This window comes from Ambystoma mexicanum, chromosome 9 (genome assembly GCF_040938575.1).
Source record: "Ambystoma mexicanum isolate Mex_15411 chromosome 9, UKY_AmexF1_1, whole genome shotgun sequence".
Taxonomy (NCBI): domain Eukaryota; kingdom Metazoa; phylum Chordata; class Amphibia; order Caudata; family Ambystomatidae; genus Ambystoma; species Ambystoma mexicanum.
Window position 1 is genome coordinate 611061355 of NC_090931.1, and position 27186 is coordinate 611088540.

Genomic DNA, 27186 nt, shown 5'->3' on the forward strand with positions numbered 1-27186 from the left:
GTCATGTGACTTGGCCTGAAATGACTTGGATTAATGTCTTGACGTAATCTAGATGTGTGGGCGGATGCATGGGAGACAGCACTGCTCTATCCCCGTGGAGTCAACCAGAGAAGAGGACTAACAAGGGGCGTTTTCCTGATCCTGCAGCAAGTTTCCTAAATCGTCTCGGGAGGATAGCTCAGGGGCAACGTGCTTGCCTTGGAAACAAGACGACTCGGAGCACCACAGGTTCGATCTCCGAGTCCCCGCTAGATATTAAGAACGTTATAAATAACCCACCATATCAAGTATCTAAAATAAACAAATCTTAGATAGTGCATGAATGGGTTATATGTGATTTTACCGACGGACATTACATCACAGCCAAAATACCGCATTTTTTTTATTTGGTCCCTCCAAAACCTCCTGATTTTCTACCCTTATAACGCCACCCCATCCCCATCCAGACTCATTTTAAACCCTACCCCACTACCCTTTATATATTTATTTCATGTTTTCTGTGTTTTTCTGTATTTTGGTCCTCAGTGAAATGTACCACTCTGTAATGTTTTCGATCAATTGACTGAGTACCCATGAATGTTGACGGAGTACTGATCAATTGAGAGAGGGTTTAGTTTGGAGGAGATATGAAAGCGGTTTTTTTCTCCAGTTTAATGGCGCACGTGACACAAGCCTACTGAACTAGTGGGATGCTGTGAAGCCATACACCGGGAACACGGCCATTTCAATGACGGCCCTGGCCACCAAGAAGCTTCATGTGAGAGTAAGAGAATTGGAGAAGGAGGCTGCAAGAGTGGAAAGATGCACTGTTGCATCCAGGAGCAAGGTCGGCGAAGAGGAGAGCAGGACCTGCGAGGCCAATAGGACTCTGTCCGGCAGGGCTCAAGTTGAGGGTACACGCGGGGGACGGAGTCCACCCAATTTATTCAGAGGGTGGACTCAGTCCCACCAGCTAAAATGGGAAACCTTGAATGACCTCTTTGAATTTATAAATTGAAGATGACCTCGGGGATCAAACCGCAGTCGTCAGGTTTGTAGGCCAGACACTTCACCACTGCACTATATAACCTGATGAAAAATAGCAAACAACTAAAGGTGAATTCGCATTTCAGTACTGCAAGTCCCAGGGAAAACATTTGTATTGGTTCTTGGAGTTTAAAACATGCACACCTTTTAATGTTTTCAAAAACACTATTAGATGAAAATATCCTCTCTTGGTTTTGGGTTTGTGATGATTTTATGAAAGACAAATTCCATTCGTCCAGTGCAATGTGGGTGGGTATGCAAAGCCAATTTAATGGAACGTTCATATTTCACCTTGATATGCTAATTTCTGACTGTCGCATCCCATTGCGTTTATTGATGAGTCCCCCCGCTTTAAATTTTAGGACTTGACCCCTGAGAGCTGGGGTGAAGATGGCTGACTCAAGGGCTCGCAGCTTGATGCATGTAAAGAAAGCAGGCAAGATTCCTGAAAGCTCCCTCATAGTCAAGGCTGTGCCCATCACTCACATTGCGCCCATTGACCGGAGAAATCTGATTCTAGCCTCCGCTGCAAGGCCATTGCTAATGAATTCCTCCAGGCGTAGGTGCCCTTGTGCTCAGAAACGACCAATCGGCATATCGACCAGTTCCCAGACGAGATGGTAAAAGCAGAACAGGGAAGAGGCACGCAAGGCCATCTCTGAGACAGTTGGTGCTGCTAAAAGGCACACAAGACCCAGGAAGGCCCTAGGGGCCAGCTGGTGACGCAGGATTTCGAGAGGCCTTTCAAAACGTACTCACACCACATCTCTTTCGGCGCTTTGCAGAGTCAAGGAAAGTGGGGGGGCTCCTCCTTCAAGGAGGCAATTCCCGGTTAGTTTGATGCATTATTACAAAAAGGGCGACCAGGGCCTCTTCCCGGGGCTTGTTGGCTTTCGATGGGGCGGGTATCCCGCGATTCATAATAACACAAGGCCAGCAATCTCTACAAACGGGTGGGCGTCCCCTGGCACCATACGGGGCTGCCCACTTTCCCCCTTGCTGCTTTTGCTGGCAGTGAAGCCGTTGCTGGAAGCAATAGCCTGCCATCCCAATATCAAAGTCTGTCAGCTGGCGAACAGGGCAACTAAATGACTAGCTTACGCCAACAGTGGACCTATATAGGCTGAGAACCAGCCTTACCAAAAGAAAGGAGTACCCTAAAGCTTCTAGTTATTTATTTAATTGATTGATTCAATAGCTTTTTGCAACGTGCTAAATTCCTGAGTTCGGTTCCTAAGCGCGGATCCGGGATTCGAACCTCTGTTGCTCAGTGTGGTCTTGCTTCCAAGACCAGCAAGTTACGTTGCCCGTGTGCTATCCTCCGTTGCCCCTGGGCTATCCTCTGTTACTCCCTAAGTAGTGCCGCCATCCCCGTCCCCACCCTGTCCAGAGGTACTTGCACAAGTATGTGGGATGCTAGGGTTGCTCGACCATGTAACAGCTAGAAGTTCATGTTACAACTAACACTGACAGCACAATCAAGCACGGCACGCGGTAGGCAATAACTGAAACAGACAAGAAGGTCATTGCCATTTGGATATTTGACCTGCTATGCCTACTCCTGCTCCCCTGCCCAAGTCCCTCTTCAAACAGTTAGATATGGAGTTGCCATCATTCATATGAAAGTTAGGGAAAGCAAGTATCAGTCCAACTAAAATGAAGTCCACTGAAAAGCAAGGAGGTCCACCGTCCCTGACTTGGCTCTGCACCACAAAGCCTTCTTGGGGAGACAGGCAGCCCCATTGTGTGCTAATCCACTCTGTAATGCCTGGCACTCCCGGTTGAAGCTTGGGAGAGCCATGGCAGCACCCTACGTACCTAAAGATCTCCTAAGGGGCATTCTTGCCGTAAGGCAGGTCTCTCACCCATAACTAATGCCACAGAAGGGGCCTTACACACGTTAAAGAAACGCAATGGTCAAATCACCAAACGGGCACTAGAGATCGCCCTCTTGGGTAACAGTACCTTTTGGATATCGAGCTCCTCTTGGCAAGGCCGAAAGAGGAAAAAGAGACTGAACCCGGTGCTAAAACAAGGAGTTTTTGTATTGATTCAAGAGCTCTATAACACATTTGGAATCAAGAACTCTGAACTTTCAACTGTAAACAACAGAGACCCTGGATCATGTTAGAGGTGCTGCTAGGGTGAGGCTGGAGGGGCTGCAGCGCCGGATCTTTTGGTTGTATGCCCGGATCGAAGCTCAGGCGCTGCAACCAAAAGGCTATAGCTAGCCCCAAATCCCGACAGTCGTGACATTAGCGTAGCCCCAGATCTTTTCCAGACCAACCAACACCCCTGTTTTTCGTTCAAACCGCACCCTATCGGAGGATATTTTAGGGATCGCTTGGCCGATGAAACTGTCCCTGCAAGGCCCCTTTGCTTCCCAGTTATAAAAAGTCCTAAAAAAAAATACAGACCGCCACTAAAGCCACACGCTTTTTGCATAGCAGAGAGGGGCCTCGCGCAAACAATATAATGTGAGCTGAACTTTGGTCTAGGTGCACAGTAACCCCTTGGTGTGGCTGCCTCAGTTAGTCAAGCCAACTCCTGGTTATCCCTCTGCACCCTATGGGCACCCGATGGACTGCATCACAGCACAGATCACCTTAACCAAGCAAGTAGCAGACTGTCACTTTATTTATTTATTTATTTATTTATTTATTTATTGAGCTTTTGTTAGGCGCCTATACAACAGAATTGCATTTCAAGGCGCCACAAGGCTAAGTGGGGAGGGAACAAGGGGAATTAATAACAATGGCAAAAACATGTGGTCCTACTAGACCTTGTGGCATTCGGACGTGGAAGTGCAGTGAAGAGAAGTGCGAAAGATAGGGATGGGTGGGGGGTGGGATTGGGCAAGTGCTGGTGGGTGCCCGGGAGGGAAGTGCCAAGGGGAGCCAAGGAAGAGGCTTCAGGCTGAGTGCTAGGGTAGAGGAATCCCAAAGGTGGGATGTACACCCCCAAAAGGGGACCCGCACGGGCCGTGCAGTGGAGGGGGAGCGGTGCTGGTGTCGACTGGGTAGAGGGCCTGGTAACCTGTGAGATTCACGAGGACCAGGCCACCGGTCTCAGCAGCAGTGAGGTAGTTAACAAGGAAGGAAAAGAGGTAGAGAAGAGCCACATGATCCTTCAATGAGGTTGGGGGGTGAGGTGTTCTCCCTCGCAACCAAGGTTCTCATATCACCATACGTCCATGGGAAGATATCTCAGACTCAAGAAGAAAAAAAATACATTGTGATCAAGGGAGCCACAACAAACTGGAACAATGCAGTCTGTCTGTCCCTGGGTGGTGGGCATGGATTACCTTTACAAAACATATAGGCCGCATTACAAGAATATTGGTATCTCGGCGGTAAATCTGCAGAGATACCACCAAATGGATTTACCATTAGCACCACTTGCTCCAGCGGAATTAGCGCCGGATTACAAGTTGTGGTAGGTGGTGTTAGTACCCATTTCCATAGGACTCCATGGGGATTTGGGCAGAATTACCACTGGCGGTAATTCCGCCAGCAGGTAATCAGCTGATTTGGCCTTATTTGCCTGTAAAGCAGAGGAATTACCACCAGCATTTAGCTGCAGGTTTTTTCTCCACCTTACCTCCAAACCCGTAGTTCGGTGGTGTGGTTACCACTGCATTACCAAAGGTTTTTGGCCACATGGCCGAACTCGTAATGAGGCTCATAGTGATTGGTCGGCGTGAAGTAGGAAGTGTTTTTCTCTACCTCTAAAATACATGAGAGGTAGTAACGGCCGATGTGGAGACCTGATGAACCAATCATATTCTGAATACTATCTGGAGGCCTCACCTGGTTCTCACACATGGAGCCAGCAGTCATCGGGCATGACGCCTCACGACATACATGATGTATAAGAAGACTTGCAACTGTGTGCTGTCGCTGAAATGGAAGATCCTGGTAGAATCAAGGTTTATTGCAGGTGGGCTGTCTAAATGTGGCTTCCCTGCCCTCGCCGTGCTCCTCAGAGTCGGTGAGTACATCAAGGCAAGGTTGCATGGACTAGCTAGTTTCCTTCTTCCTGTATGTTTTATTGTCCTTACATAAATAATGAGTTGCTATAATTCAGTATTACATTTATTGCTGAACATTCAATAAAAAAATGTTGATTTAGCAATATATGGAAAAAACATCTTTCAAACAGGAAATCATTTTCATTATTATATATTGTTTGGATTTCGGTAAAACAGAGAGGAGAAAAAGGTATTAGCCTATTTGACTTAAAACAATTGACCTAACGACCAATTTGGCCGAATTCTGCATGGGTGATTTGGCATCTGGAGCAATTTGGTCGCATATATTGCAAAATACCAACCCCTGAGAGTGGGGGTTGTGGGGTTGTCCCCCGTTCCCCAGGTTTGATATTTTGCCATTTTGGGGGTGCAGGGGTGTCCCCCGCTTCCTTAAAATTCGTGGTGGGGGAAAGAAAAAAAAATCCAAAAATGAATGTGCGTTTAAATTGGGCCCTGAGCAAATAAATTGCGGTCAGATTGCTGCGATAAAAGAAAATTCAGTCAAACGCACCCAAACCGAGAAAAAAGAAGGTGCTCGTGGTAGCCTGCAGAGAGGGTGCTTTCGAATTTGTTCCAGCTCTTAACTCTATTTGGAATGAGCGCTTTGTCGGTGCAGCCGTCTCTGTGTTCCATTACACTTCTTCTGGCCCCTGGTGCTAATCGAACAAAGGCGATTGTTTTTAAACCTAGCAATGGCGGCTGACAGCACTGCGCGCTTGCGCCTCACTGCCAGACTATTATGCAAGTCTATGCAAAAAGGACGAGCATACCCATCCTTGGCACTTAAGGGGTTAAGCATGGAACAAAGGGGAGGCATTACATTACATGTAATGGATGTGTTCTGATTATTCGTATACAAAAAAGCAAAATGTCGGGTGACTCAAGCAACACCTTAACGCTTTTCTTGGGGTTCACAGCAAAATATACATTTGGACCCTTTCGGCCTTGCTATTTACAGGTCTATTATTAGTATTATTGTTAGTCTTATCATTATTATTAGTAGCAGTGATTTGCATAGCACGTCATGCTGCATGCACGGGCTTCCGAGAGCTCGGCCGGGGATCGACCTCACGTTGCACGCCATCGTCCTGGTTTCGAGGGGACAGTTAATATGTATACGTGTGCATTGCTGGGGTTTGATACACATACCCCAATGCCCAAGCTCCAACCACAAGGCTTTCAGACTCCACTGCACTAATGATTCCCCAATTGGGGTGAAACCAGGTATGCTGTTGTCTGCAGCCTTGCGATTTGTCCGCCTTGTCTTAATAAAGCTATGTAATTATTTATTGGTTTATGTGTTAGGCGCTTATACAATTAGCAAAAACTGTTTCAAGGCGCCCAATTCATGCACAATTTAACATTGCCCTCTAAGACAAAGGGGCTCATCACTGGGTTACAGGCAACCCCGTAACACCCTTACCGCTGCTTGCGGCGGCGGTAACGGTTAATCCCCATTTCCATAGAGTCCCAAAGAACTCCATGGAAATGGGGTCACTGAAGCACTGTCACTGTTTCTAACGGTGTCGGTGCTTCAGTGATAGACATGCCACTAGGGGCCTGAAAACCCAGTACGACGTCCTTTCAACGCGGGATGTTTTTTTCGCTGGGTTTTTTGCCATGATTTTTTTGCCGAAAAAACTAATCTATTTTTTTTTTAGGGGGGGGTTTGGGAAAATATATAAATTGGGTGTGGGTGTTCGGGGATATATAAAAAATTAAAGGGGATGGGGGAATTGGGGGGGATCCCCCCCAAAAATAAAAACATTTAAAATTCGATTAGTTCCATGGCCCCTACCAGCATTCTCATAGTATGGCGGTCTGGAAAGGGTGCCGGTACGTTGCTACCAGCACCCTTATTTCTGGACCGCCGTACTTCGAATGAGGGGCAAATAATTTTGGAGCTATCAGCTTGCTCTTCAGCTCATTTGCATACCCACAATGCTTTGCTCAAGTGGCTTTGAGCTGGAGGTGAACTTCCAGTGATGGCTACTGGATGGCGCGCTGGGGCATGTCGGGCTTGGCTGAAAGGTCCTACTTTACACAATGTATGTTTATATTCCCGCCCCTGTCTTCATTTGTTGTTGTGAATGGATAACTTCAGTGTCTATATGTGTATCGCTCATATAAGTCTGCATGTCAAGGGGTTGTATAGATAGGTTTTATGCAGCAATATCCCAGGAATACAAACCTAGATTGAACATGAATTGGTAAAAATGAAGAGATACATATAACTAGCTTGGCATTGAAAGTAATGTAAACAGCAGGCACTTTTTTGTTATAGGCAATGGTTGGGCGTTTTCAGGGCAATATCATTACATCGCCGCGCACTCACACCGTTTGCCAGCTGCTGCTGCTTTTGGACCAGGAAGTGCCATCATTTGTTATGAACTCTTTCCATATGACCAGGTACATCTACCATATGCCATGGTCGCCATATGCTCAGGTACTAACATCTTCGGCAGTTCCTGCCATTGAAGGTCAGGTGCTTACACCATTGTAATCAGAATGGCCCAGAGAGACTCAATGTGCATCCCAAGTACTTGGTGCTGTAGAAATCAACCATTGTGTAGAGTGTTGGTCCGCAATGCATCATTAATTGGTTGGCTCGGGATACCACCATCAGATATTTTAAATCGGCACAAATGTTAAAACTAAGTCTTTACAAGGCTAGAATAGGAGGCTGAACTTTCTCTGGTGAGGTAGTAAAAGCCTATGTTAAGCGTTGAGATAAAGGCCCATTTCCTCTTTAGCAGACAGCAATGACGCGGGTGCTTCCCAAGTAAACCACATATACTGAGAGGTCCACAGCTGCCCACGCTGACAGTACAAGTGGGTGATGCCTCCAGTAGCCCCAGCGGTGTTACTCTATAGGACAGTGCCTAGAGGTCGCTTTAGTCATCAACACCTAGGCCATCACCTCGCCCCCCGCAACCCCTGACTCGCTAAACGCCACCCGCCCCAACCATTCCCATCACCCGGTGCCGCTGTACCCCTCCTCTGTGCCCCTCTGTATCCTTCCCCCTGCTGTATATCTGTTCTGTTGTTACCTTTGAAAAGCGTTCTGGTATATATCTGTATTGTTGTATACCTCTGTAAAGCGCTCCATTGTGTATCTGTAATTTTGTACACATCTGTAAAGCACTCCATTGTGTATCTGTAACGGTGTACACCTCTGTAGAGCGCCCCATTGTGTATCTGTAATGGTGTATGCCTCTGTAAAGCGCTCTGTTGCGTATCTGTAATTGTGTACACCTCTGTAAAGTGCTCCGTTGTGTATCTGTATTGTTGTATGCCTCGGTAAAGCGCTCTGTTGCGTATCTGTAATTGTGTACACCTCTGTAAAGTGCTCCGTTGTGTATCTGTATTGTTGTATGCCTCGGTAAAGCGCTCTGTTGCGTATCTGTAATTGTGTACACCTCTGTAAAGTGCTCCGTTGTGTATCTGTATTGTTGTATGCCTCGGTAAAGCGCTCTGTTGTGTATCTGTAATTGTAAAGTGCTCCATTGTGTATCTGTATTGGTGTATGCCTCTGTAAAGCGCTCTGTTGTGTATCTGTAATTGTGTACACTTCTGTAAAGTGCTCCATTGTGTATCTGTATTGGTGTATGCCTCTGTAAAGCGCTCTGTTGTGTATCTGTAATTGTAAAGTGCTCCATTGTGTATCTGTATTGGTGTATGCCTCTGTAAAGCGCTCTGTTGTGTATCTGTAATTGTAAAGTGCTCCATTGTGTATCTGTATTGGTGTATGCCTCTGTAAAGCGCTCTGTTGCGTATCTGTAATTGTGTACACCTCTGTAAAGTGCTCCGTTGTGTATCTGTATTGTTGTATGCCTCGGTAAAGCGCTCTGTTGTGTATCTGTAATTGTAAAGTGCTCCATTGTGTATCTGTATTGGTGTATGCCTCTGTAAAGCGCTCTGTTGCGTATCTGTAATTGTGTACACCTCTGTAAAGTGCTCCATTGTGTATCTGTATTGTTAAATGCTTCTGTAAAGCGCGCTGTTGTGTATCTGTAATTGTGTACACTTCTGTAAAGTGCTCCATTGTGTATCTGTATTGTTGTATGCCTCTGTAAAGCGCTCTGTTGTGCATCTGTAATTGTGTACACCTCTGTAAAAAGCTGCATTGTGTATCTGTATTGTTGTATGCCTCTGTAAAGCGTGCTGTTGTGTATCTGTAATTGTGTATACCTCTGTAGAGCGCTCCATTGAGTATCTGTGATGGTGTACACTTATTTAAAGCACTCATTGTGTATCTGTATTGCTGTGCACCACTGTAAAGTGCTCTGTTGTGTGTAGGTGTTGTATACCTCTGTAAAGCGCTCCGTTGCTTCTCAAAGCAAGGTCCGCACTCAATAAATACAATAACAATACATTTGAACACTGCATAAACCTAAGAACCATCAAACAAGAAGCCCCCTTGAAATATGAGTTTTTTAATTCAATAGCCATTCACCGGTGAAAGGGAAAGCACCTTTTTATTTAACCAGCTCAAATGTACCGATATTAGGTATATACATTAGACTCCGGGTTGACGCATTCAAATAGAAACCCTTCTATAAAACCTGTTATGGGACTGTGGCAAGGGTATCTGGTTGCTCGTCTCTGCCTGCATAACACACATTGTGGGCCACCTGCAGACTTAGACAATTTCCCTGTCCTATTTTAGGCTTGGGATGTGTAGGTTGTACAACTTTCAAGGCTGTTGGTGCCTGGACCCATTGAGCTACCTTGCTTGCTCTCCCATAGAGCCAATACGGCCACCTGCTAGTGTAAACATATGCTCTATGCCCTTCAGGCTCGGGCTGGCCTATAGGGCAATAGGCCCAAGGCTGAACCAAAAACGCTACATGCTGGTGTGGGCCAGTTTTTTGGGAAAAGGGGGACCCCTTTTTGGCCAATGTGGGCCAGTTTGATGAGTTATTTCACCATGAAGCTAATCGTTTTGACCAGTGTTACTGAATAAATATTCTTCAAAATGCACAATTTGCATCACATTTTATCAAAAAACATCCCCTTGGGTACTGTACAAACAGTCTGTCACAAAACGAATGAATTGCCATTTGCAACTGTGGTCCACTTTCTCATTGGTGCCCAAGACAATTGTGTGGCTCAGTCCGACCCTGATACCCTTACATGCAAGTCTTCTGTCTTGGGCTACACCCCATGCCCAACAAGACCAAAAAAGGGGAAACGTCTGCAACTGAGGAAGGACAACGATGGTGGGAAAGTTTGAAGCCTGATGGGAACTATCGGGAAATGCGAGGAAGAGCATTCGAAGGATGGAAGGCAAGTCAAGAGTGCACAATGGAGACCCCGCCTCCAGCGAAGGACAGCATGTGATGGATTCCCAGCACAGAGCAGCACAGTGAAGGCATTCCAAGGAACAGTGCCAAGAAGGGTTGTCCCTGGGACCAGGCCACACCTAAGAAGGATGAGAGTTTAATGAAGGACAACCTGGGAAGAATAATGGTGGGCCTCAGTGGATTGTTCCTGGGACCAGGCCACACCTAAGAAGGATGAGAGTTTAATGAAGGACAACCTGGGAAGAATCATGGTGGGCCTCAGTGGAGGCAGCTAGGGAATATTGCGCTGTGTGTGGAGCACAGCCATGATGGCATGCCAACTGGGTACAAGGAGGCAGTCTCAACTCCATTTCAGGGCCCGATTCCTGTAATATTTGCCCGGTTCAAAGTGTATTTGCACTGCTGAAAAGTGACTTTGCACTTCCGACACAAACCCTGATTCATGGAACTGTGCAAAGTGTAGTTTTGCCGGGCAAAGTCATTTGGAACTGCAAAAATGACTATGCACTGACTTTGCACTGCAAAAATACACTTTGCACATTTTGTAAGAGGCTGGGAGCTGTGTTTTGAGGAATGCTATTGTGGGCATCTGACAGGATATTCCTTAGGGTGCTCTTAATGCCACAGTAACAAGGCACAAGATGGTGTATGCCTTTGAGATACCTCTGTGGGCTGAGTGCCTGCTGCAGGACTGTGTGTGTGTGTGTTTATATCCTGCCATTGGAGTAGCTTTGCTGTAAAATGTTGGGGGGAAGTGGCATCTAAAAGAAAGGGGGCCCTGCCAAATGAGGGGGACAAAATGGAATGCCACGAAAGTTGGGGGGGACAAACACCCTTGCACCCCCCTTAAAAATTAGGCCCATGTACCCTGCTCGTCAGAGGTTTGTATTCCCTAATTGATACCAGTTGCCCTTAATTCTTTTCAGGTGAACTCATGGAGTGAAATTACTTTTAGCTATAGTAGCACATATTACAGTGCCTAGAAACAGGAGAGGCGCTCTGCACACACGGATGGGTAAAAAATATGTAATTAAAGTAGTTTGCAATATTTTACTATCATTGTAAAATAACGTACGTACAATTCCCATAGCGTGATGCACTCTGTATTACGTATCGTATCGTAATCCCTCTATATAACTGTTACAGTTTTATCCAAGAACATTGCTATACAATAGTTACACCATGGTTCATGCAAGTATTTTGGTCACATATGGATTACAAAAATACATCTTCATTGAAAAAAAAAGTGTCAATGAAACCATAAACTTTCCGAATTCTCTGTCACCTATTATTCAGAAAAAGACAGAAACCTCATTGTCAATTCACACCTCCGCTAATGCCAACAATAAGGGCTTTGCGAACGCCTGTTTTCCATTCAATTGCTCTGAGCAATTTACCAGGGTTTTCGACAGATGCGTCACTTCTCGGGACTGCGCCATGAGCCATGCAAGTCACACTTAACACCTTCACACACATCAAGTGGCTGTAACAAGAGTGGGATAACAGTCTTTGAAGACTTGAGAAATGAAATAAGCTTTGAGGTAGTCTAAAATAGCTCTTTCTAGCAGAGTGGCAGCCGAGGCGGCAAACAAACACTGCCCTGCGCACCGCTGGCAACAAATGGCAAGGGCGGGAATGTCGCAATGGCTCAGCCTACACCTACAAGCCAAACCTATAAATGGAAGAAATCTTAAATGTTGGAAGTAAAAATATCGAGTTTTATTATTTAACTTCCCCCCCCCCCCAATAAAGTTGATATGCTGCCCAAATATGTTATCAGTTTTAAAGATGTCCTTTCGGTTTCTTCTTTCTTTAGTATGACGAATGCTATCCCCTGAACCCTTCATGGAAGATCAGCACTCCTTCATTTGCACTTACCAATTTCCACCTGTTATGCTTTCCAAATGGGGCAAGCCCTCTGCACTCCCAAGGCTAGCTCCAAATCCCTGCCACCCTCCCTGTCATCTCTTAACCATGCCTTGTCTTCCCTGAAGTTTTTATTTTTGATCCATTTTATGTTTGCACGTATATCACAGCTATCACTCCCTTGATGGGGGCCTAGAGTGGCGGGAACGGCTCGTTAGCTTGAGCCTAAGTAGGCCCGAGTGTAGCGAGGGCTTCGACGAGGGCTCAGGGCCATTACTAGCCCTGTACACGCACCAACAAGGGGTGATAACTATTTGCACCCAGGGTCTCAGTCCTGGGGGGTTGGGGGAATGCAAATAATTGTAAGACTTTTTCGCGAGAGATGGGCTCCGAGCGTTTTTTGCAAGCACATTCGGTCATGAAAAACAAGATTGCCGCTGCCATAGAAAATTGAAAAGGGACAATGTCCCTTTTTTATTTCTGTGGCGGATGTGTGCTCTAGCACCTTGGAGTGCCTCGTGCTAGATGGAACTACCACTAATGGTCTCAAACTCAAATAACCAGACACAAACAAAGAAAATGGCAAAGTTCTACTTTATTATCAGCATAAAATAAAGTAGGGCAATCTGCCAAACAACAATCTGTAGTCCACACACTCACACTAAAATATGATTACACAAAGGTTTTATACCTCCCTGTACGTCAGCTATGACGTCATTCTACGTGGAAAACTGTAAAACCTATTGACGGGAGGGACTGGTTAAGGGAACATATATGCCTATATTTCATATAAGTATTAGTAATATTACTGGATGCCCCTTATCTGGTGAGCACACCTTGAACCACCTCTAAATACGTATAATACAGATTATAGCAGAATAACAGCAGCGGGTTGGCCTATGCAACATTGTATAGCATGTTGCTACATAGTCCCTCTCATTGGTTGGCATTCTCTCCCAACCTTGGACTTCCGGCTCATTAGCAGCACGTAAGCAAAACGATACTCAGGTGCAGAGAGCAACGTCACACTACTACCCACTTGCCCAATAAGTCCATATCTCTCATTGGTCAGGCCCTAAGTCAAGGCGTCTCCTTTGTAGTTGACCTTGAAGCCTGTTTCCTGTTCTGGGACTTTCAAGGGAGTGTAGGTACACCCCTATCTTCGTCTAGAGCTTAGTGATCGTCTCTCATACACTCTATGCGGTATTGGTATTACACCTGGTGCCGCACGTAGGGCTCTTCTCCTGTTATTCCAATATGATGGAGGTGAAGGGGCGGGAGTTAGGGATGACATGTCCACTTGCTCCTCTATAGATGGCAGGGATGGGATGGAGTACAGCATCCGGAGCAAATGGCACTGGGCCAGCAGGTAAATTGGTGGGGGATCAAGGGGGCCGGCGAAGGGATGCAAGATGTCTCAGGGGCCTTGGGAAGGGATGGTTTGGGAGGGTACGAATGAATGTTAATGTCTAGTTGTCTTTGCATTCCTAACTTTGTAATGAGTTATATCCCTAGTTGCCTTCTTTTTTCAGTAATCTTCATTTTTGCTGAGTTGTTTGTACTGTGAACCATGTAATCTGTATTTCTTTGCGTGTGTAGCATTTTGTGTGGTTGAGTGCATCGTCATGATATACTCAGCTTTCTATGTATGCACGCAGTGAACCATAACTACACAATAAATACAAGGTGCACACCATTTTTATTTGCACATACACAGAGGTAAAGCTCCCTTGTGCGTGCATTTGGGTGGAGGTGGGGAGGGTGCCTTTGTGTGTTTGTTTGAAGTCAGGCTGGCAGGTGTTAAGGAGCTCTGTGAGAAATGACAATGGGCATTGATTGAAGTCAACAACTTCCTCTTAGAAAAGGAAACGTAGATCCTTTTAACCCTTGAGTGTCCTTGGGTGCCAACATGTGTAGAATGCAGTGTGATACCTACGATGCCCCCAGATGTTGACCTGTTTATGTAGCTGTGCAATTTTAGTATTATTAATTAGAACCTTTTCTGCATCCCATACAGAAGCCAATGATGCTACTGCTCCAAGACGGCGATTTGTCACCAAGTTTATAAATATCAAAAACTAGTTTAATGCATTGGACCGGTCCCCTCCCTCAATGGAATGGACAAGTTATGATATGAAGGGAGGGTCCGGTCACCATGAAACTGCCTTGAGGACTACCACCAAAGAACTTCCACAGATAGCAAATGTTGCATGCAGGCACGGTGGTTTTTAAGAGGTGGTCAGTTTTATAATTGGGCACAATCTGTTCTAAGAACTTCTAGAGGAATTGTGAGTTGTAAGCCTTTACCCTAAGGCACAGTTTGCTGCAAGAGCCTCCATGTGGCCCAATAGATCAAGAGAGGCCCCATGGGGAAGAGTTGGCTGGGAGCACTGCACGGAGGCCTTCTAGATGAATGGTGAGTTTGCAGAACTTGAGGTTGAACGGGTTGTCTGATCTTCACCAGCGGACAATGCGCTCCCAGATCTCCACGGTATTATGAATCCAGTCACTCTCCAATTCTGCCGGACCACTTTTATATTATATATGGGATAAGGTACCCACTGCCATACAATATGAGGCTAGAGCAAGTCACTGTGGAGATTGATGACTAAATAGAGGAACAAGGTCAAATGGGGCTCCTTTATAAGGACACAGAACTACAGGGTGATTTGCAGTAGCCCTTCGGCCGTTGCCACTGTCCTTGTTGCACCAATTAATAAAATAAGACTGGTGCCAACTATTCATGACCTTTGGCCATGACCAGTGGCTCCAGCCTATGGCGGTAGCCCTTATCCTCCTGCCTAATAACTAGCCTGCATCCACTGTCCACATCGCATAATTAGTCAAAAAGACAGTGGGACACTGGGCGTGGCCAGTATATGAGATTTTCATGCAGATGTTAAACTCGTGGATTCCTGTGGAATCCACCGGTCTATATCAGCTGATAAAAGCCTGCTGATTCCACAGGAATCCGTTGTAAATGCTGTCTGCAAAGCTCTGAATTCTAACCTTCTATCAGAAAATAATGTATATGTTTATTCTGGGTTTTGATAATGTGTCTTTCATTGATACGTCAAGTGTTGTGTTCCTATTATGCCTACAATATTTACCAGGGGCGATAATTACGAATCAACATTGTCAGATTGTAAAAAGATCCTCTTTACAATATTAGTAAAATTAAAGGATTTCTGTGTTTTCAACAGATTATTTTGCCACACCATTTTGCCTCTGAAAATGAACTTACTTCTTGGAAAGGGTTGCGCTAAAATTAAAACAAAAGATCTGTTTTTCATAATTTCCAAAAAAGGAGGTAGAACACAATCAATCATTTTTTCAATGGTGACCTGCTGTTTTTCCAAAAACCATATATATATTAAAAAAGTCAGTGCAATAAAGATTATAGGGAAAGATATACACTTTTAATTTTATTTCATTTTATATCATAGAAAATTCGATTAGCACAATTCTAAAAACCTTGTAAATACCCAAAACCCAAAGAATTCATGTATGAAATCCGAACACATCACATACAACAATGAAGATTTTTAGACATCACTATACAATTCAAATAAAAACACAGCATGACATTGAATACCACATTAGTCTGATTGTTGTGTTTACAACGAAAGACCCTGTAATAAACAAAACACAGAAAATAGCAATTGCAATTGCAGAACTGCAACCTGGTCCTCTGTTCCCTTACAAAGTCTGCCAGAATACCAGCAGCGCCGGTATACTATACAAAAGCTGCAAATACCCGTAGATAGGTGCAACACCCTCCAATCATTAATCATGAAAATTCATGCGCAAAAGCGCAACATAATCCCTTCCAACACACAACCCTACTTAGAGGGTATAAATTCTAGACAGAAAAGGAGTATATGTAGGAATTCATTTATTTTATTCATTGAGCAAACATAGTCATAAAAAACATAAACAAAAAATCGCATAAAACACATTGATATCACATCTATAAAAAAGTTATCATAAACAAGTCAATGATTCAAAAACACATATGTCACACCAACAAAAAAACTCACATCTCACATATCATTTCTCACATACTCTTTCATCCCCATTCATACAACACACCACTCGTACTTGTGCAAAGGTCGCAGTTTTGATGACTTCGTTCTGTAAACAGAACACCCATACAATTGGGTTAGTACCTTGTTTACTCAAAAAAGGCCTAATTGGCAATGTTTTTTGAAATCCAAAGACAGGGTAAATGTTACAAAAGAGGTTGCTCTTGTACATATGTCGATTTACCACATTTTTTCTGTATAAAAATCCAAGTTAGAGCCAACCCTGGGAGGGGTGGGCTCTATGGTGATGTCGACTTGAGTTTTGGGCAACCAGATCAGCCTAAACAGTTTCGTCTGGTGCACCTCATCAGGACATATACAATAGAAAACAAACAGTTCTTTTTATGAGAAATCAGGTTGGTGTGAGTTAGACATTTATCCAATGTTCAGTGTCTGGTTTCTTCCATTATTCAAAATATTGAATTTCTGCAAGAGATGTTAACAGGAGGGTCACTTGTACCGGCAAGGGAAAAAAACAGGGGGGGGGGGGGAGCACCGCCGGTCTAGCCTATCCAAATGGCTCTCGCTGCCTCTCATGTGGAAAATATTCCCTTAGTGCAATAATGACATTCCTGTAGGACACATGGCGTGACACTGTATGTCCCCAAATACCAGGCCGCTTCCCACCTCAGGGGATGCCTCTGATGCTGCTGCTCTCATTCAACTACTAATCATAGAAACCAGTACCCCAGCCCCCTCCAAGATATCTGTGTTTTTTCTCTGGTTGGCTGCTGTCAGCAATGGCTAGGGGGGCTCTAGCAAGTGTGCACCTGACTATGCAACTCTTGCCCACCAAGAGAGCAAGTGAGAACAGAGAGAGAGCGCAAGAGAGAGGGGGAGAGGGGGCTGCACACTAAATTGGCATAGGAATCACCATTCAGGGCTCAAATGCATATAACTACAGTTGGTGTTTTTCTGTTCTGTGTTTTTTGCATTGGTTGGAGAACAACTTTTTAAAGGTCGGAGTTTGAAGCTCATTCTTGCATTCCCTCCAATGACTTTGCTGGCCTGTCTCCCAAAAACTCATGCAAAATAATAACAGACTCAACTATTTTTAGGAAAGTATGGTACAAACTGATTGCTGGCGGTCAACGTATGTTATTGCTATAGTGCCCCTCTACCATTCACATGGCATTATAACGCTGTTACCATGTCTGGGAAAGCAAAGCCATACACACACATATAAATATAAAAAAACTCACTTTCCTTCTGTCCTGCAACTCTGGTTCTCTGAGAGGGAGTCTGTTTTCAATGTTGATTACACTGACATAATCAACACTAAAAGCGAAACCTCTCAAAGAATCTGCGTGTCGCGGAATGAAGAAAAGTGAAGTTTACTTTTTGAATATCATTTGTTTAAGCCTTTAGCACCCTTGCGTGCTTTTTCTTTGTGCCAAAGGTGCTGTGGAGGTGAGGTGCGGGCAAGTAAGGCACAGGATGAGAGGCACAAAGTACTGGAGGAACACGGGCTCATACCAATGAAAACAGCCTGCATTCCGAGCTCCCTTGGCTAGTGAACACGCACACTGAATCGGGTGGTAACGGCCGAGGGCCCAAGTTACAAGGCAGAGAGCGTAGCAAGGGCCTTGACATGGCCCTGGCGCATTACCAACCGATCCAGCCTGCCAGATCGGGTGTTATGATATAATAAGTAATTTATAATGCGCCTGTACACAAGTGTTTCTAGGCGCGTCAAAACAATGGAGGGAAGACAGAGGGAGGACGAGACAAACAATCTTATTAGGCAGTGTGTCATTCAGATCGTGCACATGCGAGAACCAGAAGTTTGAGGGGAAAGGGAGGGGGGAAGTGCAAGGCAGAGGGGAGAGGAAAACAGGGCAGCAATGCTCTGAGTAAGTGCAGCCAGTGCAGTGCGGCTCTGGGTGGTGTAAGGAGAACAAGGGACTAAAGGGTTACAGTTACAGCCCCTAAGTGTGTGGTAGACTCAGTGGCAGTGCAAGGGTGAACTGATCAAGAAAGAGCCTGGTACCCAGTGAGACCCTGAGGGTAGCCAAGCAACCAATCGGTACAGCAGACAGGTAGGTCAGCAAGGGAGGGAGCAAGAGAAAGCAGAGTAGAAGAGGAACGTTTTGAGCTGCTTCTGAAACTTCAGGTGGTCCGGCTCAAGTTTGAGCAGGGCAGGGAGGCCACTCCAGAAGGAGGCACCTGCAGAGGAGAGTGATCTACCCCCCACTCTCTCGTTAGATAAAACAAAAGAGTCGATGTTGAAGCTGTATTTCTGTGAGGTTTTAAGAGATCTGAACTTCAAAACTGCAATCACTGCATCACTGGGTCTGTATCATTGATTCCACCTATGGCTGTTCATGATATGCTATTATTGCTATTAGCACCATGGGTTTTCAATCTGGAAACCCGGGGCGTGACAGCAATGTACTTTGTATGAATGAACAGCACCCGCTGGCAGTGTCCTGTTCATTCATACAAAAAACATGCCTAAAATGGCGACCGTGGAGCTGGAAGACAGTACTCCATGAAGAGCCCCTCTTCTATTTCAATGGCAGCCCGGGAGGCTGGAACGGCAGCGCTCCACCCAGACATGGAGTGGCCTATAGAGAAATAGGGCAATGCCTGAACCAAAAATGTAAAATGCTAGTGTGGGTCCGTTTTTTTGGGTCAAAGTGTGCCATTTTTTTGGCCAATGTGGGCCAGTTTGATGAGTTACTTCACTATGCAGTTAGTAGTTTTGGGCCGTGTTGCTGAATACATATTCTTTAAATTGCACAATTTGCATCACACTTTATCGAAAAACTCCCCCATGGGTACTATCCAAACAGTCTGTCACAAAAGGAATGAATTGCCATTTGCAACTGTGGCCCACTTTTTCATCGGTGCCCGAGACAATTGTATGTCCCAGTCCGACTCTGGTTGCGCCGCCGCAAAAGAATAAGGTGAGTTGGGTAGGAGTGCGGAGGGGGTGGGGTAAGGGATACGATAAGGTAGGGGGAAGTAGCGGAGAGGGGGTATCCCCCGCATACAAAAAAAAAAATCTGAGATTTTTTTTTTTCAAAGATTTCTACTTTAGGTGAAGTACATTCGGTGAAATCACATACATCCGCAGGCAGAACTATGTGTGGGGTGGTGCTGTTCTGCTGCAGAAAAATCTGTGGCTAGTTTTGTTTGGGTGCAGATTCTTAATGATGGGGGAGTCAGTGGGAATGTAGGTGACACTGTGCAAGAGATAGTTAGGTGGTAGTGTGCTTGGTACCCAGAAAATTGATTGTTAATGTTAAAGGTATTTGTACCGTGCACCGTCACCACCGGAGTGGTCCACCAGGCGCTCTGGCGGATCTGAAAAAGGAAGGGATTGGGGGTTAGTAGGATGTAGAGGGAATAGTAGAGTGAGAGCAGTGATGTCCTGTTGGCAGCTCCACTTAGGTTTGCACCATTCGCTGAGCTTGAGTGCGATTATCGGGTCGGTGCTAGTCCCCATGTGCTGATGGTCCGGTTATGTGTTGTTCGTCTGTTGTTGGAGTGTGCTGAAGTACGTGCGGATTGCTGCGCAGAGAAGTGGTCGTGTGAATTTCTGTATGCGAAGTGTATGGGGAAGCTGATGTTTTTGAGGGAAATCGATTGTAAAATTCTGTGTCCTGCCTTGCATGAAAATGCACTTTTTACGTGTGCGATCAACCCAGGTGTTCCCTGCAGCACCCACGCCACTGCCTGCGAGCCGCATGGCCGAGGCACACATGCACACACACCAGACTGCAGCAGTGTGCAGAGGCACGTTGCAGTGCTGCCGGGCTGCGGCCGCTCCCCCTGAAATTAAATGACCCAGAGTGCAGATAAAGCGATCATCCCCGCCAGAGAGCAGAGATAACACGGCGCAACAGACTGGACGAGTCATTACAGCAGAGCTCGGGCCCGTGTAACCTCCCCCCCCCCCCACGCCGCCACTCAGCTTCAGAACAATAAATAATAATGTACTTATACCATGCATGCGCGGAGCTGGCAGAGGGGCGGGGCTAGCGCAGGGGACCCGGGGTCAGAGTCTTTCAGTCCTTTCACACCCCAACTATCTCCCTGACCCTGTACATTCTCATTTATCTCGGAGCTTCGGGCGGGCAAGTTCTCCGCCCAAACACCCACCCATGCAGTCCAGGTTCTCCTGACCAGTGACCACCTCCACAATCTAGACATGAAAACTGGGTCAATCGAACAGACCAGCTCAACACCAGGCAACTCACCCAAAATTCCATAAATCCCAGCTGTGCAGCCAGCACCAGAGACAAGTCACCACACACAGCATGGCAACCACAAACCTCATGCGGCCAACGCCAGAATCCGCCCACCCATGCATGCCACCACCAGGCTCCGCGTTCTAAAACCGGCAGAGTCTGGCAACAAAGCAGGTAGGTGGCACTCGTGCGGACCAGACACTCCTGCAGAACAGTTCAACCCCAGAACACACCCACTCGAGCTGGTTGCACAATGCCTGCACAGACTAGCTCTCACCAGAAACCACCATTCAAACAGTCCCTCTGTTATAAAGACCAGCTGTCCACCAGCAGACACCGGTATACACCAGCTCGGGACCAGATTACAATCCATCACAACAGTGCACACAGACCAGCTCCACACACACACCCTCGTCCAGCTTTGCACCCAGACCCTCAAAGAGCGCAGGTACACACCAGGCCTTCGCCCGCAGCAGAGACTCAACACGCTTCTTACACACCACAGACATCTGCCCATCTGATCTCAGCTATTCAACCAGATGCACACCAGACATCCTCCCACCCCAGTGTTCACCCCACCTTCAACACGCGACAGCTGCCATCACATAGCAGCTGTGCACCAAGCCCCTCAAACCCACCAGCTACATGAGACATTTACCAGCTGGCCGGCTCGCCCAGCTCATTATACAGATCAGCTGCACACTAGACAGCCTCCCACCCTAGCAGCAGCCACCCCCCAACCCACCAGTTCCATTCACAACACAGCTCCGCACCAAGACCCTTCATCCGATCAGCTGCACTCTGCATCAGTCACCGACCTTAACTGTGCTCACACACCCTCACAAACACCAGCCACCTGCACACCCCAGCTGTGTACCTAGCCCCTGCATCCATTTTAAGCTCTGCATTAGGCGCCCATCCACCCCAGATGTGCATCCAGCCCCTCACACCTCGTGCAGACCAGCTCTACACAGACACCCCGAGTATAGCTCTGCATGCAGTCCCTCAACACGCACGCAGGCCAGTTACTTGCACATCGCCGCTGTGCGCCAAGGCCCACACACCTTGTACAGACCCGCTCTACAACCGGCACCCCCATCATAGCGGTGCCTGCAGTCCCTCACACACGCTCGCCAGTTACCTGCACATCGCCGCTGTGCACAAAGCCCCACACACCTCGTGCAGACCAGCTCTACAACCAGCACCCCATTATAGAGATGCATGCAGTCGCCCACACGCACGCCAGTTACCTGCACATCGCCGCTGTGTGCCAACACCCTTCACACCTCGCGCAGACCAGCTCTACAACCGGCACCCCCATTATGGCGGTGCCTTCAGTCCATCACTCACGCACGCCATTTACCTGCACATCGCCTCTGTGCGCAAAGCCCCACACACCTCGTGCAGACCAGCTCTACAACCAGCACCCCATTATAGAGATGCATGCAGTCCCCCACACACGCACGCCAGTTACCTGCACATCGCCGCTGTGTGCCAACACCCACACCTCGCGCAGACCAGCTCTACAACTGGCACCCCCATTATAGCGGTGCCTGCAGTCCCTCACACACGCCAGTTACCTGCACATCGCCTCTGTGCGCAAAGCCCCACACACCTCGTGCAGACCAGCTCTGCAACCGGCACCCCATTATAACGGGGCATGAAGTCCCCCACACCCGCACGCCAGTTACCTGCACATTGCCGCTGTGCGCACAGCCCCACACATCTCGTGCAGACCAGCTCTACAACCGGCACCCACATTATAGCTGTGCATGCAGTCCCCCACACACGCACGCAGTTACCTGCACATCGCCGCTGTGTGCCAACACCCACACACCTCGTGCAGACCAGCTCTAAAACTGGCACCCCCATTATAGCGGTCAAGCCCCACACACCTCGTGCAGACCAGCTCTACAACCGGCACCCCATTATAGCGGTGCCTGCAGTCCCTCACACACGCACGCCAGTTACCTGCACATCGCCGCTGTGCGCCAAGCCCCACACCTAGTGCAGACCAGCTCTACAACCGGCACCCCCATTATAGCGGTGCCTGCAGTCCCCCACACACCTGCACATCGCCGCTGTGCATCCAGCCCTTTCACACATAACAGTTCTACAGTACCCACTAGCTACCTCCACATCTTACCTCAGAATTTCCCCAAGCCCCCAAACAGACCAGATGTGCACCAGACACTCCCCAGAGGTGTTGTACACCCAGTCCTTCGTGCAGACCCGCTGTACACCCGACACCTGCCATTGCAGCCGTGCACTCAGTCTCTCACACATCCACAGCAGCTACGCTGAGCACTCAGCCCCGCACACACGCCAGCTTTACAGCAGACATTTCCGGCTGTGCATGCAGGCCCGGCCCTACACCAAGCAAGCACCCCCCATTCGCAGCTGTGCACCCAGCCCCGCTCGCACACACACACACACACACACACCAACTACCTGCACATCCCAAGGGTGCACCAAACCCGCCCCTCACACAAGCCCTACACCAGAAATGGCGAATACAGACCGGTTCCACGCCAGACTCCCACCAACCCTAGCACTGCACTCAACTACACACACACCGACGGCAGGAGCGATGGACCCTGGCGTACATATCCAGCCACCATGGTGTACCCTAAGACCACCCGTGCATACACCCGGCTGCCTGCAAGCTGTCTCGCGCACCCATGCCTTTGCCTCGGGCGCCTCAGCCACCTGCCCATGTCATTACACCATCAGACTTGTAGCCCTGGGTCTGCCACTGTCATTACCCATCCGGGCAATTATTTCACGAGCACACATACTCCTGTCAGCCTCGGGATATCTCACAGACACTCGTGGCTTTGCTCCCCGGGCTCGTAGCTCAACTAGTCGCCTCATGGCTGCACCGCCGGACTCTGCCCTCATCCACCAGCGCCTTTACAGCCGTTGCCCCCCTCGGCCGCCACCCACCTGCCGCGAGCTGAGCTCCCTCTCCAGCTCCAGGGGTCGGTTCCTCCAGACCAGGTGGTGCAGCTGGAACCCGCTGCTGTCCGGAGCCTTCCCGGAGCCCAGCATCATCGCTGGAACATGCCGGGCCCGCCTCCTCCAGCCCCGCAGACAACCATCCGGCCGGCGGGGAGGAGGGGGGCGAAAGCGCGGAGCGAGGGAGGAGCAGAGCCGAGAGGGAGAGTAAGAGAGGAGGGAGGCACAGCGGGAGGGGACCCGGGGAGCGAGACTTCGGGGGGAGGAGATAAAAGGAGGAAGGCGGCCCGGGAGAGACACGGCAGGATGGGGCCCTCAGAGGGAGGCTACGGAGAAGAGGAGGAGGAGGAGAGATTCAAGGGAGAGGTTGGGTGAGTAGGAGCTGAGAGGAGACCTGCTAGGTGCATTGGAGGCGGAAGGGAGCGCCTCAGGGTGTGGGAGCCAGGGGGATGAGGTGACAGGGCTAGGAGGGAGACTGGGGGTTGCAAAGAAGGGTCACTTCTGCAAACCAGTGCACGGGGAGGCCAGGGGCAGGTGATGAGGGAAGAAGACGCGAGGAGGAGGCTGCAGGGTAGGAGGAGGGTGGTGGAGCGGGGGAAGGGAGGGGAGGTGGTCGTCTGCAGGTGGCGGGACACGGGAGGGAGACCGCGAGTGGGTGGACGCAGGTGAGGTGGGGTGTTGAATGGGCGAGGGGGTGGGGCAAAACAGGTGCCAGCCTGAAGGGGAGGCCAATACCTGGGAGAGAGGGAGACTGCAAGCAGGAGAGAGCAGCTGAAGTGGGGTGCTAAATGGGGGAGAGCAGCCCTGGGAGGGAGATAGCAGGGTGAGAGGGGGAGCAGGGCAGGTGGTAGCTTGGAGGGAAGGCAGACACCTGGGGAGGGAGACTGTAGGGTGTCAGCAGGCGATGGTGCCCGGGAGGGAGACTGCAAGCAGGAGAGAGCAGGTAAGGTGTGGTGCTGACTGGGAGAGGAGCCCTGGGAGGGAGACAGCCGGGTGAAAGGGGGAGCAGGGCAGATGGCAGACTGCAGGGAAGGCAGACAACCGGGGAGGGAGACTGTAGGGTGTCAGCAGGTGGCGGGACACGGGAGGGAGACTGCAAGCAGGAGAGGGCAGGTCAGGGGGTGCTGAATGGGAGAGGAGCCCTGGGAGGTGTGAGGAATGCGACCATCCGCACGGTGGGTGTGCGCTCACCTGGGCTTTTTCAAAATGTTATATGAAATTGAATGATGGTAGATCAACCTCTGGAAAATGTGGGGGGCTAATCTGCACACATTTTCCTATGCTCACTGCACGACATACACATAGACCTGTGTACTTTGGGTGGGCACAGCCTACAGGCACAGTTCTTTTTTGTCACATTTAGTTGGAATGTGACACCCAGGAGTACGTCAAGGCATCTCAAAAGGGGTGGGACAAAACCTTCGTCCTGCCATGGCCATCCAAATTAAATAACAAAGGATCCATGGATCCACCCTATCCATTGTTAGCCCTGCTGGTGGCAGTGACACATACTGATGAGAGTTAATTTAAGCAGGCCCATGAGAGGCCTGGTCTCGCAGGGCTAACAAAAGACAGGAAACCCCAAAACCTTTGATATGCATCTGTGTCAACCTGAAGCTAGCTAACGCCTCTTACTATCCATGACAGTGAGCTGTCAACATGTGTTTACAGTAGGCAACCCCTGCAGGGGGACCCCATTCAGAGGGTAGAAGTATGTGATTTGATGGATACAGAAAGTCTGTTCTCACCACAACTTCAAGGGAGACCTGCTTTAATCAGGAACTACAGAGAGCTCAATTAACCAGAGAGACCCTTTGATCCACAGCAGACAGCAAGAGGGGTTGGACTTAGTAGTACATGTTTTCACCCCTTTACCTTTCCTGTTGCAAAACACTCTGGTTATGACTTCACGCAAAACAGAAGATTGTTGGTTGGGACCCAGGATTGGTTCATTAAGGTAGGCTTAGCCTACACCAATCACTGAGGCCCATTTGGCTATAAAAGAGGCTTGAGCCCCTCTTTAGGCAGATCATATGAAGACTTTGCAAGGAGTAGCTAGAAGAACTCATTGGGACCCTGGCTGAAGTTACAGTCTACCTTACATCTTCCACCAGTGAAGGAAGGCCAGAAACTCCAAGAAGGAAGCAAGATCCCTCCCCTAAACATCTTCCAGGAAACAGAGGCAGATCCAGTGTTGGTACCCAGCCAGCACACAGCGTGCCCTGCTAGGCTCTGCAAGCGAGCATCCTAGGTGGGAAGTTTGACGTAACAGTGATACCTTCCCACATATGAGACTGGAACCATGAAGGTAAGTTACGTGTACGTTTATTCCTACGTTATAATCAAGAGATATCACTGGGACGTTCGCCCGTCAAGATAGTCCGGTTCAACTGCCGTCTCTAGAATAGAACCTGACCTCACACATAACTAAACAGTCCATGCCCCGAGCTCTCGCTCCATACACCCAGTGACATCACCTCTGCAACCCCAGAACCAAATACGACACACCTCCCTTCCTTGCCACCTAGAAAAGAGAAGCAACCTAAACCACGCACAAACTCACACTCCAGACACAGTGACATCCCATATTCAACCCCGCAACAAAGTGCATAAAAACAACTCCCTGCATAAAACTCGCATACCACCAAAATCACTACATCGTGCACAACACTTCCATGCCTCCAAACAACTACTATGTGCACCAAAAACGCCAACAACACAAAAATGGCAATTCCACCAACCCCAAGAAAGCTAAGAACAACAACGGAACTTCGTGACAGAAACATCTAAGAATTCCACCGACAGAACCCCTAAAACTTCAACACTGGAATGACCCGGAAAAACAGAAAGCGAAAGCGAAACAGCCACACCACCACTACCGCCAAGGAAACACATCACAGAAAACCAGGAAACCCGAGAACACCACCAAAAAGAAGCCCCTGAAACCTCATCACTGGCAAGGAAAAATAGAGAGTAAAGCACTACTACCACCAAAACACCACCGAAAACAGGGAAACCCTCGAAAAGAAACCCTCGGAACCTCATCACTGGCAAGGAAAAATAGAGAGTAAAGCACCACTACCACCAAAACACCACAGAAAACAGGGACACCCACCAAAAAGAAACCCCTGGAACCTCATCACTGGCAAGGGAAAATAGAAAGTAAAGCAACCACACACCACTACCGCCAAAGACACCACAGAAATCAAGAAACCCGAGAACACCACCAAAATGAAACCCCTGAAACCTCATCACTGGAAAGAAAAGTAGAAAGTAAAAAGACCACGTAACCCTTGCCACCCAGGCAACACAACACCGAAACCAAGGACACCTGAGAACACCAAGTAAAGAAGAAAAACTTCATCAATGGCAAGGAAAAATAGAGAGTAAAGCACCACTACCACCAAAACACCACCGAAAACAGGGAAACCCACCAGAAAGAAACCCCTGGAACCTCCTCACTGGCAAGGGAATATAGAAAGTAAAGCAACCACACACCACTACTACCAAAGACACCATAGAAACCAAGAAACCCGAGAACACCACCAAAACGAAACCCTTAAACCTCATCACTGGCAAGAAAAGTAGAAACTAAAACAACCACGCAACCCTTGCCACCCAGGCAACACAACACCGAAACCAAGGAGACCTGAGAACACCAAGTAAAAAAGAAAAGAAAACATGGGGACACAGCACCTCACTGCACCCCCTCCAGGCTG

The 27186-nt window shown here is 48.0% G+C and overlaps 1 protein-coding gene across 2 annotated transcripts in view; it reads right to left on the reverse strand.

Moving 5' to 3' along the window:
- ANKRD13B (ankyrin repeat domain 13B) overlaps window positions 1-23984 on the reverse strand; it is a 598589-nt gene extending 574605 nt beyond the window's left edge. The window contains exon 1 of one of the 2 annotated variants that reach the window (XM_069615263.1): window positions 23456-23984. In XM_069615263.1, coding sequence (XP_069471364.1) covers window positions 23456-23563 — 108 coding nt within the window. In that variant the 5' untranslated portion in view covers window positions 23564-23984. The remainder of the gene's footprint in view (window positions 1-23455) is intronic. The other variant, XM_069615264.1, reaches the window with a different exon arrangement.
- Between the last annotated feature and the right edge of the window lie 3202 nt (window positions 23985-27186).